Raw genomic sequence first — 21,465 nt, forward strand, 5'->3', positions numbered from 1 at the left:
GCCTGTCAATTTCTTGTTCTTCCTATATCTGCAAATTTTCATACCAAAGATTTGTTTTGCTGCCCCCAAATCCTTCATAGCAAATGAACGTGTTAATTGGTGTTTCAACTCCTTAATGTGATCAATGTTAGACCCAACTACAAGCATATCATCAATATATAAACATAAAATAATGTAGTTGTCATCATCCAACCTCTTAAAATAAACACAATGATTTGAATGACACCTACTATATCCATGCTTATGCATAAAATTGTTAAATTTCAGATACCATTGCCGAGGTGCTTGCTTCAAGCCATATAAACTTTTCTGCAATTTGCACACTAAGTTCTCCTTACCTTTGACCTCAAATCCATGTGGTTGTGCCATATATATCTCTTTATCCAAATCACCATAAAGAAAGGTTGTTTTAACATCAAATTGCTCCAAATGCAAATCTTCAGTAGCCGCAATATTTAAAACAATGTGAATAGAAGTCATTATAACAACAAGAGAGGATATCTCATCAAAGTCAATGCACTTTTTCTATGCAAATCTTTTTACAATTAACTTGACTATAAATCTTTTCTTACCTCTATCCTCTTCTTTCAACTTGTAAACCCATTTATTCTGTAAAGCCCTTTTACTTACAAGCAACTTACATAAATCCCAATTATTATTTTTCAGCAAGGTGTCAATTTCTTCTTTCATTGCAGATTCTCACTCAATCTTAGTATCCATCTGCATAGCTTCATCGTAACATTCATGTTCACTAGCATTTGTTAGTAAAATAGAGTACAAAGAGGGAGAAAATCTTTCTGGAGGTCTACTTAGTCTTGTTGACCATCTGACATTCACTGGGGTGTGTGGTATTTGTTTTTGCGATCGTTAGACATCATGAGGAATTTCTGAAACATCATCTTTTGGAGTATCATCCAGCACTACATGATCATCTTCTTTCTTCTCATGTTGCTGCAATAGATCTTTGTACAACACTTTCTAATTGAATATGACATCCTTGCTTCTTACAATTTTACGATTTTCAAAATCCCAAAGCCTATAACCAAATTCATCAATGCCATATCCAACAAATATACATTTCTCTGACTTAGCTCCCAACTTGGTTCTATTTTTAGACTCTATATGTGCAAATGCTTCACAACCAAAGGTTTTGAGAAAAGAACAACTCGCCTTCTTACCAGTCCATGCTTCCTCTGAAATACCACAACCCAAAGGAGTAGAGCGACCTCTATTAATCAAATATACAATAGTATTGACGACCTCCGCCACATGTTTTAAGAGCAACCCAACATGCAACCTCATGCTCATTGCACGCTCCATTATTGTCTTGTTCATGCGTTCAACCACTCTATTTTCCTGTGGAGTTCTTGGAACAATTTTTTGTCTACGAATACCATTAGTGGAGCAATAATCTTCAAATTCATGACTTCAATACTCACCACCATTATCAGATCTGAGACATTTTAATTTCTTACTAGTCTTATTTTCAACCAAACATTTCCATTTCTTAAAAGTTTGAAATACATCAGATTTCAGTCTAAGGAAATAAACCCTTACTTTTCTAGTTGAATCATCAATAAATCTAACATAATAATGAGAGCCACCAAGGGAAGATACTTGAGCCGGTCACCATACATCTGTATGCACAAGCCCTAATTTCTCATTTTTCTTCTCCTTCCCACTCTTCACAAAACTCACTCTTTTTTGTTTTCCATACACAACTTTCACATAAATCCATATTGACACATTTCAGACATGGTAAAACTTGCTTTGAATGAAGTAATTTCATACCTTTCTCACTCATGTGTCCAAGTTTGTTGTGCTATAGCGCTGTATTAAAATCTACATCATCTGTTTGTTCTCCATGCTCAACAACAACAACTGTTCTGGAACATTCATTTATCCCTGAAACATGTCAAGTAGAAGGAACAATATGACCTATACAAAGATACAAGGTGCCTTCTTTTACATCTTTTGCTACTACAAGGGAACCTTTTGAAACCTTCCAATTTTTGTCATTAAAAGTAACCACACAACCCAAATCACCGAGTTGCCTTGCTGAAATTAAATTCTTACTCAGCCTTAGACATGTCTTACCTCATGTAGTAGCCAATGATTCCCATTTTGCAACTTAATTTTAACTTTTCTCTTTCCAACAATCTAATAGGGTTCATTATAGCCCAAATAAACAAGCCCAAAATTCCCTTGGACATAATCAATAAAATAACCTCTATGAGGTGTAGCATGAAATGAAGCCCCAAAATCTAAAACCCAAGAATCATCAACACTTTCTAAAGAAAGAAGCAAAGCATCCTCTTCGGATATGTTACTTACCACATTTGCCTCTTTGTTCCATTCTGGTTTATCTCCTTCATTGTTCTTTTGAGTCCAACAATCTTTTTTCTTGTGCCCTGGCTTCCCACAGTACCAACAATCTCACGGTCCTCTAGATTGAGACCTTCCCTTTGATTTTCCTTTTGATTTTCCATGATTTCTAGAATTATTTTCTCTCTCATTTGTTCTACCTCTGCTTTGTGCGTTCAAAGCACTTCCTAATGTAGATCCACGTGAGATTTTCTTACGAGTTCCCTCACTAAGAGTAACACCAATCACGTCATCAAATTTTAGGATATTAGATCCAAAAACAAAATTACTCACAACCATTATCAAGCCATTCCAGCTTTCAGGCAAAGAACACAAAATCAAGAGAGCCCTAATTTCTTCACCAAAATCGACATTCACAGAAGATAATTGACTAGTAACTGTATTAAACTCATTTAAATTTTTGCAACAAATCCATCTTTAGCCATCTTCATATTAAATAAACGCTTCATGAAAAATATCTAAATTGAAGCAGAGGGGGGTTTGCATCAACTCTCCCATCGTCTTCGTTTTTGTAATGTTAAATGTCACCGACGGTGCTAGGCATAATTGAATGCTTCCAAGTGCCTTTCTATCTAAAATCTCCTAGTCCTCATCTGCCATAGTTCCCTGTTTCTTGATTTTACCTTCCAATGGCTTCCATAAATCCTTCTGATAAAGATAGTCTTCCATTTGCATTTCCATTACTGAAAGTTCTGTCCATTAAACTTTTCAAAACCTTCAGCTTACCCTCATCTGCCATCACTCCCACTCAACCATGAGACTTTTCTTTAGAGGATAACTGAAAAACAATCTTGTTCTGATACCACTTGTTAGGATTAACCACAGATAGAAATAACAATTACATGCAAATATAAACAATATTAAAGAATAATAAATCACACAGAAGAAAACACAAGACACCAAGATTTAACGTGGTTCACCCAATCCCTAGGCTACGTCCAATATTATTACTATCCAATGATTGCAACTTGATTACAATCTGTAATCCCTTACAGCTCAATACCACCACAAGAAGCAATTTTCGCATCACACCTTATAAAAATCCCTAACCGTAAGCCCTTTTTATACAAGTATTTTTGCCTCTTTAGTGTTAAAATTAGTTACACCACGTTGGTCATAAAATTCTGATAAAATAGCCCCGAACTAGGAATTATGGAAATTTACTTTTCTTAATAAAATCAAAAGGAGTATGACTCTACTAACCATGTACGACCTAAGCCATCTCATATGCAATAATTCAGTAATAATCTCAAAAAAATAATTGTGAGGTGTGCGTCGCCAGTAACATGTACATAATAAACTTCGGCCTTGAGGCACTCCCAATTTATAAGCACATTTTATTACCAGCATTAGCAACTCCAATTTGGGAAATTGTTACTTACTATTCTAATTTTCTCTCACATTTAATAATCATGTCAAGGCATCTTCTGAACTATGTTGTTAATGGTCTGCCTGTATGATGGGTCATTGCGGATTACAGGCTTTTGCTAAGCGCTTCCAACATGGTAATTTTAACCAATGGTTGACTTACGTTTTGTTTTTCCAATGGAACTATGGGAGGATTACACAATTATACCCTGCTGTTGAGATTTCATCCTAGTAATAGATTGTGCGAGTGTGTCTGTTGTCATTACTATGAGTTTATTTTCGCATCACCCAAATCATTTTAGAAAGAGTCGATATGATGTACAATGATAAAACATTGCCAAATGTTATAACTACAAAAGCTCAGGTCAACATGTGCTCAATACCACTTACTTGTGAAAGGGGTATTGTCAAGAGTACAAGGGTTGAACCATCATAATGGAAGATATCATTGCAATGGTCGTTGAATGAATGTTTATCTTCCTTTTTTATTCTTTTTATTCTTACTTTGTGAAAAATAAAAATAATTGAGAAACAATTAAGTTTTGAAGTAGAAAGGTTGTCTCTTATTTTAAAATAATGCATTCAGTTATAAACCATAACTTTCTGCCCAAAATCAAATTGGTGTCGCTAATGGTGGTAATAAAATGTGCTTATAAATTGGGAATGCCTCAAGGCCAAAGTTTATTATGTACATGTTATTGGTGATACACCTCACAATTATTTTCTTGAGATTAGTATTGAATTATTGCGTATGAGATGGCTTAGGCAATACATGGTTAGTAGAGCCATACTCCTTTTGATTTTATTAAGAAAAGTAAATTTAGATTACTTCCTGGTTGTTTGAAAATTAAATATGACAGATGAAATTACGTCCTTAAAACTTCTTGTAACCTCAGTGGTGTTTGAAGTAATTAGATGTAGACTTTTTAGTCATTGTTTTCCTTTCATACATTCGATTATGTAACCATTTAATTTTCATCTTATTTAACATATTGGTTGGATATATGATTTGATGATGATATGTTTTAATGCATAATTAAGTATATGTCTTAGATTGATTGAGTAATGGTTCTACATGACCTGATTGATGAAGCCACATTACGAATTGCTTATGATGCTTATCTCATATAATTCACATGAAATTATGATGGTTATAGTGTGAATTGGAAAGTAAGGACGATAAATTTCCTTGGTTGTGATAAGATGGATGTTGACCTAATTATGAGGTTTTGTGCGTGACTGAGTAGTTGTGAATGGTTTTAGAACATGACTCCTTTTAACCACATGATTCCATTCCCACTCTTGGTTTTACTTGTTTAGACTTCCTCAATGCCGGGTTGGGTATCTTTTATTCCAGGAAAGACTTCGGGGAAGCTTAATAACTTTGTGGTAGGGTGGTAAAGCACTCCTACAATATTCTTGCCCTTGTGTTCTTAGATAGGTTCTAGAGCTTTTGTCAAAATGGTCGACATAATCGGTATCATCTTGGTATTTTGGTAACAGAATTTTGGTTTCTTTTAGACTTGAGCATATATGTATATATATCATTTTAGTTAAATTTAATGATAATTAAGCAACTAATGTTGATTGGTCAATATTCAAATGACTTTGATTCTCCTTGACTTCCGCATATTATGGGGATTGCTAATGTGGCATTGGTTTTGCAGGGGCAGTCTTTACATAGTCACCACAAACTAACACCCTTTTGGGATGACGTTGGATCTTGCCTTAAAATCACAAATTCAATTGAAATAAGGCAAGGTAAACATAAATCCTAGTTTAGATCCTGCAACCATTTTAGATAATATTTGAAATATAAATCACAAGATTAGTCCTTTATAATGGGTTTGGGATTCAACAACAAATATAAATAGAGTTGTCCATATTCATCTTAATCTACTTAGATAAGCCATGCAACTTGTTGATTTTAGAAATTTGGCACCAAGGGTTTTATTTCTCTAAATCAATTAGAGTTTTGAGAGCAAAGCCATAAAGGGTGCTTGATTACTATTCAACCCAATTAAGACCTAGAGCATGCAAAGCCTAACCAAGACAACTTGCCTCTTGGACCACTAGTGGTAGGAACTTCCTTCTTGTTGATTCCATCCCTTGGGGTGGCCTACTTAATTCGAGGGAACCCAGGTCATTGAGGGAGATCGCATTGCCCAGTTATGCCCAAGAGGGTACAACATCTAACGTAGACAACTTGTCCCTTGGCTACAAGTGACAAGAACCTCCACCTTGATGCTTATAATCCTTGGGGTGGCCCGCAAAATATGGGGGAACCCATGCCTACTACCTCTTCCTAACATATTTCTCTCCATTCTTGTAATGGTTATTTGTGGGAATTGAGAATAGACAACTTATTTAATTAAAGAAGCATAATACATAATAAAGTTTATTACTGTTGTGATAAAAAAAAATCAAAGATCATATATATATATATATATGATAACATTTATCCACATTGCATATACTAAGCATACATATCAACATATTCTCATGCATACCACAATATTTACTAGATCCAAATACGCATGCATTTTAAATTATGGGTCTCTTTTCTTATTTACTGATGTTGTGTGGATTGATTAACTGATTCTTCTCATTTCTTCTCCTAATCTTGTAAAATATGCCTTAAATGTTTTCTTGATCTGTAATATCCATCAAACACCTTGCATATATCACATTAAATGCTTCTATAACGAAGAGCTTTCATTTTTTGGCAAAATCCTTCCTTTTTATTTCTGCTTTGTCTGTATTAAATCAAAATATGATCCCCCTTTCTCCTCCACAATGGTCTGCCCTATGTAGTCCTTGAGAGAGGATGGAGAGTCGCAGCCCCTACTAAGGTTGTGCTCCTTCAGAAATGATGTATTTCTTCTTGATTTAACTGCTGCCTTTTCATAAATTTTATCGTTGCCTTCCCTTTTCATAACTGGGGCCATTCACATATATTTAGATACACCTTTTTCCTTAGTTGTCAAGCATGAATGACTGAAAATTAAGTATTAATTTGCATTGCAAATAGGGTCAGCCATAAATGTAATAATTTCACATATATAAATTTCATAGTTTATTTTATTTTTGCTATTCTTCTCCAGTCAGCCCTTTGGTCAAGATATGATTAGCCTAACCAATTTTATTTAATTTATTTTGAGTTGGCCTTAAAATACATTTTAGCTAAGTCTCCAAGTGAGCGCTAGGGATGAGGAGTTTGGCCAACATCATGTTTTTATAGGGGTATGACACACAAACACAAACACACCCACACACACACACTCTATTGTCCCATAAACCAATGTTTTATAGGGACACGATAAACACACGCACTATTAGCAGCCCTTTGGTTAGGGTACAATTAGCCTTGACCAAATTCATTTATTTTATTTTGAGTCGGCCTTAAAATACTTTGTTTGCTGATTGTTCAAGTGAGCGCTAATGATGAGGAGTTGGCCAATAGTATGTTTTTATAGGGGTACGTTTTTAGTATTTTACTTTTTATAACTTAGGTGATTCGCATAATATTTATATATGCCTTAGTCGTCAAGCATGGTTGGCTCAAAGCTAAGTATTAATTTGCATTGCAAATAGGTCAGCCATAAATGGAATAATTTCAAATATATTAATTTCATAATTTATTTTGTTTTTGCCATTCTGCCCAAGTCAGCTCTTTGGTCAAGAGACAGTTAGCCTTAACCAATTTTATTTATTTATTTTCAATAGGCCTTAAATACTTTCTTTGCTAATTCTCCAAGTGAATGCTAGTGATGAGTTAGGCCAGCGACATGCTTTTATAGGGACATGACACAGAAACACTGTTGTCCCCTAAAAAATGGTCCTCTAGCTGCCATCTCTAAAACACATTGCATCATATCCAAAATGTGTAATACCATCCCCTATTCTTGTGTCCAAAACATTGTAGAATGTTGTCTTAATCAGTAGCATATAATGATCTTAAATTGTCATTGAAAGTTTCTAATGGGATCAACCCGAAAGTTTTCATGTGGTTTAAACAGAAAAGATTATGGCTTGTGATGTTAGTAGATTGGTTTTTATGTGCGCTTGTAGATGTTCTACATGAGTAGTTTTAGATAGCATTGGGTTTGCTATATGTAAGCTAGTGTAATTCCATTACATAAAATGCAGTGTAACACCATTACTGAGGTACGTCGGATGCGAGGACGAATTTTCAGGACGCGGGGAAAATGGGCCTCATTTTCACGGAGGGAGGACGAGGCAGGGAGGGTTGTTGTATAGTATACATATAAAACTTGAAATGCTAGTTATGAAATGATGTTTCAGTAGAACATACCAAATTAAAATACTTGAACATAGCAAAATTGCAACATGACCTAGAACTTTTGAACATTCATAGTAACATATTACATACCCATGTGAGTTTTAAGGATTAATTTTCTGCAAATGTAACAACACTACCATTGTAATTGGTGTGTTTCAAATGCAGATTTGAAGACTTAGAAATATGAGAGGAGACATGTCTCACGAAGAGACCATAATATATATATATACACACACACACACACACACACTATAATATATATATTTATATTTATATATTATATACAATAATATATATTATTTAACATGGATAAGTATATATAGGAAATGATGATTTACCAATAACAATGATGTATCTCAGATCGAATCAATTCGACTGAAGCTACAACCTTAAAAGTCCCTCTTAGCTAGGGAGAATTTGTAGAACACATTATGCTCTCAAATATATGAAGAGATATCATCTTAGTATGATATTCCAAGAATGACATATTTAAGGATATCAACATAAATCCATCAACTTAGATGTTATCTTTCAATATAATCTGAAGTATAATTCAACAAGAAATATCAATCATATGATATTCATCATACGTATTTTCTTTTGGTATGTGCACTGGCATCAAATCCTTGACGCTTACCAAAAGAATATGTTACATCCTGGAAGGATATGAGTTATTTGATTTCCAACACTCCGCGACAACAAGTTAACAAGAAATCACAATGTCATGGTCTCTATCATGACAAGTATCATGATCTTTGGATCTTCGAGACAACAACTTAGAGAAGTTTGATCATGATATGTTTGTTATCATGACTTCCAACACTTTGGGACAATGACTTAATGAAGTCTGTCATAATAACAGGTCTACCATTTATAAGATTGTCACCTTACAATGGTTACCTTTTGTTTATATATGTCAATGAAATATCGTCACCTTTCATTACATATCAAGATGGTAACCGTGGTTAAGGACAGGTAGTACAATATGTCAGGATGATGTGACTAAGTGCGCAAGTTTGTACGGATAGTATGTAAGGCGTTATGCAATAAACACTATTAAAGATAGTGAACAAAGCAGAGCAGATCATATCAGGCGAATTACAGGTTAATCCTTAACTAATTAGGGACGACATCTTAGATGTTAACCCTAAGAGGGCAAGAGTTATTTTTGTATTTTGTCAAGCATGTGAAAGCTTGAAGGCCGACTAGGCAAGTTTTGTAAAATGTAAAGGTATAAAGGAAAGATTGTATTATGTGATGTAATGTGCAAGTGATGTGATATGCAAACTATATGATGCGATTTCTGATGTATGATTAGAGGTATGCGAAGTGTAGCGAAAGCATGATTAGATATTAAAGATATCAATAGTAAGAGGTTTTTGTATCTATCTCTTTTGTTAAAAGGAACTGTATTGTATAATTGCATGTTTGGGCAGTGGGCTCATCTTGCATACATTGTAATTGTAATACCAACTCCAAATAGGGTTGAAGCAACTCTTAACAGGGTTGAGGCTTTTACCAGGGCCTAGTCCTCTAACAAGGACTGAGACACTATATGTACTTAATAGACTCCTAATAGGTTCAACATCCTTAATAGGATGCTTTTGTTTAATGGATCATTTTGTGGGTACCATCCCCATCGGGGTTTTATATTGGCTAGGGTTTCCCTAGTTAACAAGATATGGTGTTATGAGTTCTCTTTGTGTATGGTTATGTTTACTTTCGTATGCATGTTATAAAATAATTAACAATATTTAGTTGTGGGCAAAAGTTTGTAGAATACTGATTCACCCCCCCCTCAGTGTTACCTATCTCTAACATAATTACCATAAACCAAGTCAGAGGGTGGTACAAGGGCTTTCACCTCAATTATCTCTCACAGAGAAGAATGCATTACAAGGAATTTCACTTCGATCTTTTCCCTTATAGAGAATAGATCACAGTTGAAATTTCTGCCTCTGAATAACGATCCTAGTAAGTCAAGTCCTCTAGGTACTCCCTTAGAGCTCTCTTCGCCTAAGGATGCTTGTTGAACTCCCTCTGAATTTGATATCAATCTTCTTGATTTTTTGGTGATAAGTCATTACTTTTTCATGATGTACATAGGAGTAGGCTCATAATCTCAAGTAGTCACACATCTATTTCTAGACCTCCTCTGAGTATCAATCTTCTAAGCTCCTGCGTTGCTTTCGAAGAAGTGTCCTACTCCCTCTTAATGTAGAAGAATACTCATAATCTCAATCATCAAGAATATTCGCTTCAAGAGCCTCACTTTATCTAGTATGGTCATCAGATGACTAATGAATTCTAGATCACAACTTATTTTGAGCCATTGCCATAAGATTGAGTCTGCACAATATTTTGGTAGCATGTGTAAATTACCAGCCTTCTTTTCCTGCAAGAACATCCTCAGACATAAGGAAACGATCAAGGCAAGTAGCTCTTAATAGTATGTATAGAAACACAAATAGATAAATGTAATACTCAAAAGATATGAAATACTTATCTGCACATAGATGAAACATCTTCCCTTTAAAGATGGTTCAAGTGGGAATGGAACATTTGTTGTTAATGCCCCTCACAATGTAAATTCTCACTTGTTCTATTGTTTAGAATTTCCAATCACTCACTTATCTTCCCCTTTACTTCTATTCTATGGTATTCCATATGGGCTTGTAGATTCATCTAATATTATTTCCACTTAACATCATTGTTGACTGTCCAACTCTACCAGGGGTATGTTCAACTCTATTGATGATGTCTACTTGCCAAAGAATAAAGTGATGAGTTCGGTTGACTTGTGTCTATTCAGGATAATGCTAATCGCATGAGTCATTTTCTATTTTACTGCACACATTTCTCAAATAAGGTGAATCCAATATGGCACCCACTATGCAATATGTTTTAAATATAATTAGCTCATGTCTTTGTTCAGTATTTGTCTCCTATATTTAAATCCCATGGACGAGATCAGTCCATATACATCATGGATTTTATTACCAATACGATGAATTGCATTCTAGTATTTCGATGCATATTTTGTATTCATCGGAGATTGTTCGATGTTTCTATCAAGAGTTTAGCCTTTTAGTTCCTTCTATAATAATTACTTTCCTTTCGATCCTTTTGTAATCATTACTTCCCTTTCAATATATTCTCCCATATTGCTCAATTTTTCTTTTATTTGATACCACTATAATGTAGCCTTCTAATTGGTGGCCTTGAAGATTGTTATTTTAATTCTGGAACAACCACATTTTCACTTCCACTGTACTATCAAAACTAGACAATCACCACATGCCTGATGCCACAACAAACTATATGAAAAATATCTAATTGAGACTCTTAACTCTGTTTAGTTTTCTTCTTCAATGCTTGTGGTTCCTTCTCAGAACTTTCATCATCTTCAACCAACATTAGATTGGCTATTTGTGTTTGGGACAAACCCTACTCTTTATCCCTATGTCATTGTAACGTTGCAGGTACATACTCTTGCTTAATCTTTCCCACTCGTGCTGTATTTCCACAGTGTTCATACCCAAAGAAATGACTCCTCAATACATTTTATCATACCAACACTTGGGCCCGTCTTTGCTACCATTGTTTCATAGTGCATGTCTGTGTGTGCAACCCAGAACATATAACATGCTCCATTCCATTTCCTTATTGACCCCTGATTAATGCCAGTCCTCCAATCAAGTCAATCCTCGTAATCCTCATGCATTCCATAGCATTCATGAAGCCTCATTGACATGTGCATCCTTATCAATTTTGGGTCTGCATTTATTGTCATAGAGATCGATCGCAATGGTACTCCATGATTCCTTTATTGTTCTTTATTTTGTAGGTCGCCCACAACTTCAAGGATGATAGTTTGTATTCCGCCCCCAATGTTCTGTTCATTTCGAGGTCTTGACCGATTCTCCCTAATCCATGATCGCTGCTTTGCTGGAAGATTGTTCAATGACATTCTCACATTTACAAAACTTCTTTTGTGCTTCTATTGAACACGAGTTCTTGTTTCTACTGCTTGTTGTAGATTGCTGCTGTAAAGCATTTCCTATATATTTTTCTTTAATCATTTATCAATAGTCAATGTGTAGTAGATCTTGTGCTAAGTGTAAATGGGAATCAACATCTGATGCTTCTTTGAGGCAAAGATTTATCTATTTTATAAGCTCCCCATCATATTTGAATAGGAGTCGCTACTAAGTTATTGTTTGCTGGCCTTATTAATAATGTTCTTAAGTATCATCCCCAGCGATCTCAACCTAGATTCCCTCGTTTGCTAGCTAGATTGGTGTATCTTCCTTAACCATAGGCTGACAAGTTATTCTTTTCAAATGTTGATTGGTTTTCATACTTTTCCTATGATTCACCTCATGGTTGTAGTTGAGCTGTAATTCCTCGTCCATAAGATTGTCAATTATATGAGATTTTCCAATCCTCCCGATGTCTTTGTTTCCTCGGTTTATTTCTTCTTGCAACGGGATCCTTCTATGGAATTCTGATTTCATCGAATTCTTCTACTGGTTGCTATCATATATTCCTTTGAGTGATGTGGGGTAAAAAATTGAATGTATATCGCCAAGTATGTACTCTTCCCGGTTCTATCTCTGCATTTCCATCTTTGTTTATTTGAAGGGTAACTTCCTTAATTGTCACCTATGTTGGACATGGTATTCAATGGATGATGTGTGTTGTCTGTATGTAGGCTTTATTGCAAGATTGTAATGATTGCTTTGTATATTGACCTCCCATCGCATATATTTTTATTGGAAGATACACTTGGAGTTGTCACACCTGTCGATCACATTTACATGATTCTCACCCTATAAGAACCCATTGATTAATCCATGATTGTTGAGTCATTGTGATGCATTGGCTAACCTCCACTATCTTTATTATAGAGTTTTAATAATTTTACTACCAAGGTTATGCGCCAATCTTCTCTGCCCCATAGTGATAATCTGCCCATGATTGGCAGCATCTGTTGTTTCCATTTCCTCCTTTGGTTCTATTTTTACACTTGCAGTTCTGCTTTGATACCATGTTGAGTTTTAAGGATTATTTTTCTGCAAATTTAACAACATTGTCATTATATTTAGTCCGGGGACATCTTATGGACGGGTACTTGGAGGTTTGGGAGGGGGTGCGAGTCCCCATTTTACACTGATAGAATGTAAACTTTTGAAGCAGTGTTCGTTTAGTAACCACAAGGCTTGCTGACTTGTTAGTCTTGTGCTATCTAGATGTAACTTCTTTGTGACAAAGTAATTTATGAATTGCGGATTTGGTACTATGTTTAGTGTTCATCTCTAATTGTATTTTGGCTTTCAAATGCTTCCAAATATCTGTTGACTTGACCTTTCGTAAGCCTGACCAATTAAAGGAGTTAATTGCTATATTGCTAGGGACTTTTATTATTCTACCCAAATTACCTCAAGCCTCAAGTTGAGACGAAACAGACCAAATTACCAGTTTCAGTGTTCAAGATCAAACTACATTTTACTACCCATTTCAAGATTCTACGGTTACTTAACACTTGTTGCCTACCAAAGAAAAGTGAGGCATCATTTTATGATGTAGAGTATTTTCTCAATTCAATGAGGTTCTTTAAGAAAACACTCTTAGAATTTGAGAAAGGTAGCAGAGGATCACCATGTTCTACAGAGCCCTTGGTTGGCTTTGTGCAAATGCAGTTGGTCCAAGATACTTAACTGGCTTCATGAGAGGCAATTAACTTTTTGCATGGACCATATGTTCAAGGCAATACTCCAGAACCAACACTCTAGAGCTTGGAGCTGACACTCTCCCTTGCATCCAGAATAGGGTCCATAGATAGGCAGTGAAGTGCTTGTGCATATCTTTGACCTCTTAGCATTGCATTTCAAGCTTGTTTCAACCTACACATATGGACAGTTCTTTACCCTTTAAGTGTTCATACTATTCTTACATATTAGACATAGAATATGAATCATTTGTAAAACTTTAATTCAAATTTGACATCTATCCTCCCTTATTTGTTTGTGTTGAGCATCTAGAATGTTTGGTTTTTCTATTTTCTTTCTTTCACGGCTGGAAATAATCCAGGACAGTGAATCAAGTTTTTATTTTTGATGGAGCCTTCAGTTGATGTTTGTGGCATTATATATTGTCCAATTGCTATGCATTTACTACAATGTGCTGTTTGTTCATGAAACAGAACAAATTGGGGAAGGTTATTGGGTGTTTCTGTCAGTCGCAGCTGTGTTTTGGTAACATTTAAGGATCTAAGGAAGGAAAAGCTTTCTAATACAAAATGTGCACATAGTTCTGCAACTTGTTCGTACTGGAGGTCATCATCACCTTTGTCATTTTATCTCAGACTTAGCTTGAAGAAGTCTGAAAGCCAAGTATTGAGTACTTTCCAATCATTGTTTTTAAAGAAATGTAACTTGGTAAGAGGAATGGCCTCTCAAGAATCTCCTCATCAATCTTTAAGCACAGATGAAACTAGTCCAACAACACTCTATCTTACAGTTCCTGGGAATTCAGTTGAAGTTGTAGCAGCTCCTGGAGTAACAGATTCCGAATTAAGGTAAGCATATGTAAAGACTTTTTTATTTGTTTTATTTTGATTTCCACAATTATTCACTATATGTTATTCGGTGATTTGTTTAAAACACCTATACTTGATTTGAATGGAATGGTTAATATTTGCCCAAAGTTAACTTCACACGTTTGAACTGCAGTTCTGGATTGCTTTGTGTATGGATGAATGTTTAAACTTTAAAAGCACTAGTCTACAGATTCTTTGGTTTTTGACATTTTTTTATTATATTTGTCTTCATGTTCTCTCCTTTGTTGTGTCAGTTTTGTAATCCACACCCCTTAATGAGTAGAATGCAAAATAATTCTGTGGTTCTGACTTTGAATATTTTTTTTTTCAGGAAAGCATTTGATTCTAGTCTATTCAAGCAATGGGCAAATAATATGCAAAGTGAGAGAGGCATTCTGATGCGTAATAGATGTTTTTTAAATAAAGTCATCATTCAGGTATTGCCATTTTCAAGCTTCCTATTTAGATTGATAAAGCAGAAATAAGCAGTGTTCCATGCGGACGCGTCCCCTATGCTTTTTGGCTCATAGCCATCCCGGGGACGAAACGGGGACGGATGTTTACCATCCCCAAAGCTGTCCCCTTTTTGCCAAATTTGGAAACGTCGATGAAATGGCAAAAATATTTGAGCAGGAAACTTGGGGACGGCCAGCAGTACCGGGGACCCTGAAACTTCTAGCTGTCCCCTTTTTTCCAGCTAGTTGGGTAAAGGAAAAACAGTAAATTTTACTTTTTGTGTGGGTCCATAGTTGTCTTAAAGACATAATAAAAATGTATAAACCATATTTGTCCATTAAAACACTAAAACACTAACTCTTCTACTCATTTTAAGCTATGATGTACTTGCTAAGAGGGAAAAAAATCATAGAGCAACTGCAGTAGCAGCAGTGAAGAAAGATTGCATTTAGTATTTCTATTTACTACTTACTATTTTAGTTGCACTTCTGTTTATTCTATTCTGATTTCATGCATAATACTTGGAGACTTTAGGCATTTTGATTTTACTACGTATGTATGTGATATGTTATAATGGAGGTACTTATTATTTGTCATTTGATAATTTTCCATGTATTGATCTTCGAAAATGTCTATGGTGAATAGTTTATCAATGTTATGATATGCATACTTGAATTTTGTCTCTATATAAAAAAATTTCCTATGTGTTTAATCGCCGTCCCCTAAATTTTGGCTTTGACCCATCCCCATACTGGAAACACGTCCTTGTCCCCTAAAATGTCCCCGTCTCGGAAACTCCGTGGATCATAGGAAATAAGCCTTTGAGAATAATAGAACCATGCTGCTTTTTTCCTCTGATATTTCTTATTAAAGATGTACTATTATATATATAATATTGCCATTAATTTTAAGTTGGACACATGAGTGTTTGACATGAAGGATAATCGACTGCCTAGTTAATTAATTAATTTTTTTGTGTTATTTTGAAATTATAAGAATATCTTTTACTTGATTTAAAATATTTAAATTCTATTATGCTTAGTTTAAAATATCTTAGATATATCTGCGATGATAAGTGTACTTATCGTGATATTTTTTGTCTCTTGAGAAGTAACGTCAACTTATCTCTGATAAATTATCATAGAGAAGTTTCAAAATATCGTAGAGAACTTGGTAAAATATTGATGCTATTTCTCTATTTTATCATGGAAATTTTTTTTTTTTTGATTGGAAAAACAGATTTGGAGAGGAGAGAAAGGGCAAAGAGGAGAGAAGGTTCTATCAGGATTGGAAAAACAGATATTTGACTTGAAAAACACTTCTGATATCTTTTTTTTGCCCTCGACAATAAGTTCCTGATAACAATAATTTCAACTATGCTATTATACGTCATGATAAACCATAGGTTGCATGATCACACACACTAGGTTGACTACACCATCAAACCTTAAATAGAAGATAAACCTTATTAAAGAACCACAGAAAAAAGACTCTAATGCTATGATGCAAAACAAGTAAATGTATGAATTTGACCAGTACAGAAAAAATAAAGAAAAAAATACGTACAATCAGATGCACTGTGATGAATTGGATTTGAATTTCTGTCTCTCAGGATGTCAACATCCAGTGGGAGGTACTACAAATGACTAAGTGTCTCAGTGTTTGTTTGGGGAATTCTTCTGGCTCTGATTGTGCTCTGTATATCACCTTTGCAAGGGCTTGCATTAACATCTATTCCATACTTCATTTTGTGTTACCTTATTGTTCCAATGTATAATTGCTGATCATGCATATTTAATTTCCAGAATGGCCTTATCAAGATATGTACGTATGCCAATTCAGTTGCTACGATTCAATTTATGATTTGCTTTTTTCTAGACAACCATTAGAGCTAGTAGCAGTTAATATACATGACCTTAATATTAGCCTTGGCTTTGTTATGAGCGGCATCTATTTTTTCAATAAAAAATTGTACAAGCACTGTCGTATGGTAGAATATCAATAGAGAACCATTGTGAACATATTACGTGATTCACATCAGAACACAAAAGATGCCATTTCGTTTATAAGAAAATTTGGGCATAAACAATAGAAGCTGAAATAACTGCATGCATATAATGTATGCTTCTTTTTTCAGTAATAGGAATCACATATATGATGAGTTCTCTAACTCCTCTATTAATTCATCCAAACTCTTACACTAAATATAGGTGGGTTGACCAGACTCAAAGAGGCTAGAGCCAAGATTAATTATATGTTGCAATTAATTATTATTATTTATTAAGCACAAGTAGATTCAAACCCAAGACCTCTTCAATAAGGGGCTCACAATTTACCATTGTGTTCTAGGCTTTTGCCTAGCTATATGAAATTTTATTGCTACTCATGTCACCTTATTTATTCTAATTTAAACACACATTATTATTCTAAGTCATGAGACTAACATGAATTCTTAAAATTTCCACTTAGTGTGAACATGGGCAGAAGGAAATATATGAACTGGAAACAAAATGTAATGTCCCTTTTTAGCATGACCATGGCAGTTGATGGATTTAGCTTATTATTGGGTCCTTGTAGGCTAATACTGGTGATTAGAGGACCCTGTCGAGAGTTATGGCTCCGTTTGGTTGTACTTATGATTTATAGTAAGTCAACGGATGGTTTAGATGAGCTTAGATGAGTTAGAGGAGTTGAATGATGCTCTCAGTTATTTTTGGCTTCTAGTTTGGACTCCAAGAATTTTAGAGGGAGTGTCTTTTTTTAGTAAGTCACCTTGTCAGATTCATTCATTGTCTTTCTTCATGAGGATCATTCATGTGCTGTTGGATTTTGATTTTGAATGCTTCTTTAGTGACTTTTGTAAGACGGGTGAATTATGATTTTTATTGAAAAGTTTTAAATCTTGGGCACAGGAAACAATGACCTTGTGTGTTAGAATATCATGATAATACCTTGCAAGGATCGAATCATTCCATGATTGTATTTGTTTTTGGTAAAAATGAAGCTCCAAGGGTTTGTGGTGCGAGTCTAGAGAAGTCTGAATTTTCCTCAAGTCATTTGCACTTTGAGCTGGGTTTGCATACCAGAGAATTGTGTCCATCTGCTGAGGTTTGACCTGCAATTTTTCTGAGGCTTTAGATGGTGTCGTTGTATACCTTTCAAGTAATTATCTGGTCTGTGTTTTGAATCTGAAAGTGAAGGGTTTCTAGAGGAATTATGATTGCTGCTGCTGCTGCAACTTAGAGAAGGGAATAGTATTCAGCCTGGGTGTCCATTTATTACTGAACTATTCCCATCGCCATTGCAACTGGTAGGCGTGTATATGTGTTGCAAACAATTCTATAGAAGTAGCATTGAAGTTAAAACTAGTGCGATTGGAATTTATTGGATTGGTGTGAGATTTTTAAGGCAGCGTTTGATGTTTTAGTGGCAGCATATATCTGCCTAAGGCTGCATTTGGAGTTGTTGGACATTGGTGTATTCTTGGATACCCTCTGCAACTTATTCCCAATGCCAAAAAATTCCTTGATAATTAGTCTTCGCTTATATGTTCGTGCTTTGTAGTAATTGCAAATCTAGATAATTGCAATTGAGATCATTGTGTTGGCATTTCATATTAGTCTCAAATTGTGTTATTTTTATGAGCAATTCTATATATTTGAAAAAGAACAAAATGAGCATGTAACTCCAAAAACCAAAGAATTGCAAATCTCAAAACTCAAAAGACAGCAAAAGTTATTCGTCAACATAAATTTAGAGTGAGCCAACAAGGTTCATTATAGTGGTATCAAAGCTTGTATTACAAGTGTTTGACATAATGTCAAACCACTTGAATTGAAGGTAGAACCGGTTTAGGTTCTTTGTAGTGGTATCAGAGCTTGCATGATAAGTGTTTGACAAAATGTCAAACCACTAGAATTAAAGTTAGAATTGGTTGGGTTCTTTGCAGTGGTATTGAAGCGGTTTTCCACCATTCTGTACAGTAGGGAAAAGAATAATATTTTTGTATTGTTGTTATTTGAGTGACCAACACTATTGCAGTTATTTTAATTATGGAAAAATACAAAAAATCTAGTAAAATATAGAAATTGATTGAATAGCAGGGATAATCTCAAGAAGAAAACGAATGTCCCGATGGAAAAGCTCTGACAAAATCAGAAAAGGATGAATGCAAGACTTTCAAATCCAGCGATAGTTTATAGGGCAACTAGGTATATGGTTCAAAAAGTCTCCTCACCGAGAATGCAGGGAGAGAAATTGGAGTTTTACACAGGTGAGACATCTAGAAGTCTTCATCACGAGTTTTCAGTAGCTGATGATCATGGTGAAGATGATCCTGTGCTTAGTGGGGCAGCCATTAGTCCATCTTGCATATATAGTGTTTGTGCCTCTTCATTGGGACATGTGGATATGACCAATTTGCTACAAGACAACTGCATCGAGTCTCACCATTGTGATGAGACCGGAATCAGTGAACAAGAAAATAATGATGACATGTTAATGGCTACAGCTTCAATCAGATGATTCCAATCGATGAAATCAAATGTTTGAATGGCCTATCACCATCAAACATTTGATATCTATCCTACACTATTATTATGGTGGAGCATTACTGTTGTTGTGTAAATTATGTTTTGGGAATAGCTAATTGTGTTAGGAAGTGTGAGTTACTGAAGGCGTTATGTCGTGATGTTTGACTAGCAACCCTTCGGGCAATATATCTATGCTTGTCATGAATGAGAAAACATATCATCATATCATATTAGGTCATAGTTGTTCTGAGTTTGAGTTGTTCAGTGATGATATGTATTGAAGAGGGACAATAATGGAATAACAATCTGGTTTCTTGAAACATTGTGTTGCATTTATTTCTGTGTTATGCTTTTCCATTACTTTTGTAGCATGTATTGAAACTAGTTTATCCATAACGTTTAGCATTTGGTGCCATTGCCAACCAAATTTGGGAAGTGATAAAGGTAATGAAATACGATGGATAAATAGGACTACCTATTAACAAGAATATCATAACCAATGAAGATGGAGTTACATAGCTTTTCGAAGGGGAACATACCTCGACCACGAACTTTCTCATTCTGTTTAGAGCAGCCATTGAGACTTCTGTATGAAGGGAGGCTGCACGGGAAGAAGTTGCTGAGGATACTTTGTGGGATGCGTTGAATGTAAGCCCCATTGCAAATAGGCCATTGCACTACCTACCCCGCCTATTAGCACAAGCATCCCATGTTTAGAGGAACTTGAGGGAGGAAATCGAGCGGGAACAAGGCCGATAGTAGATCCTACGAAGTTTTGCCAAGAATAATTGCTGGGAGGAAGAACATCATGGAACCCGACGAAGGACCAATCCATGAACTTTAAACTTTTGAGAAGGGAGAATAAAAAGGACTTTGTAAACTTGTAATGACGAGGTCATACAATTGACCCACATTGTATGGAATAATGAATGAATAAACGTGTTCTTGTGTAAATTATATGTTGTTTTAATTCCATGAATGAAAAGTATACATGCCAAACCTATTAAACAAAGAAGTAGAAAAGAACGAATACATGAAAGTGAGGCTATCCAAAAGACTTTATCACTACAACAAGTGAAACGTAGAAGATGGTTCAAGGCACTTGTTGAAGGGCCAGCCAAAGGGAACCCTTGGGTTAGGGCCGATGGTGAAGACGCCGAAGAGGAAGTGCACTGGAGGGAGGAACACTGTCATGAGTATGCTAGACATCGTTAGGTTGGTGAGAGTGATTTAATAGAAGATACAAGGAGCCTATTAGGGAATCTTACCCTTATGCCAAGGAGTGAGGTAAAGGAAGTCCAAAAGGAAGATGGAGAAGAGGTGAGGGAGTTGAGGACACCGGGGCAGCAATGAGTCTCGGAGGGACACCGCACGGTGGTCAAAGCAACAAGTTGAGATACAACCCAAGTGGTTTGGGAATACAACCAACAGGAGACAACAATAGTCAAAACAACTTGTCAGGTTCCAATCAAACTGGTCCATGGCAAACAATTGGAGTAAACAAAAACATGTCTCAAAAATAGAAACTACTGAAGTTCATTGGCGAGGGGAAGGAGGATCTTGTGAGACATTGTCCGACCTATGAAACTATCTAGACGACAAATGAAGTTACAGAGAAAGATGAGTGGGTCTAATAGTTCTTAACGACCCTTCAAGGAGTTGCCATTGATTGGTACTCTGATATTAACAAGTCAAAGATAAATACATGGGACAATTTGAGGAAGGAATACCAGATGAAATTCAAATTATTTTGGGATGACAATGAAATAGTCACAAAAATATATATCTTGAAGAAAGGAAAGGAAGAGACAGTTTGAGCT

General features: G+C 35.4%; 1 protein-coding gene across 1 annotated transcript in view; it reads left to right on the top strand.

The window, feature by feature from the left end:
• The window catches only part of NUDX14 (nudix hydrolase homolog 14), a 118,669-nt gene that overhangs the window by 16,280 nt on the left and 80,924 nt on the right, over positions 1–21,465 (top strand). The window contains exons 2-3 of the mRNA XM_089830630.1: positions 14,262–14,636; positions 14,989–15,094. Coding sequence (XP_089686756.1) covers positions 14,262–14,636; positions 14,989–15,094 — 481 coding nt within the window. The remainder of the gene's footprint in view (positions 1–14,261; positions 14,637–14,988; positions 15,095–21,465) is intronic.

The sequence above is a fragment of the Cupressus sempervirens genome, chromosome 1 (genome assembly GCF_028749045.1).
Source record: "Cupressus sempervirens isolate cs-2001-9-10 chromosome 1, ASM2874904v1, whole genome shotgun sequence".
Lineage (NCBI taxonomy): Eukaryota > Viridiplantae > Streptophyta > Pinopsida > Cupressales > Cupressaceae > Cupressus > Cupressus sempervirens.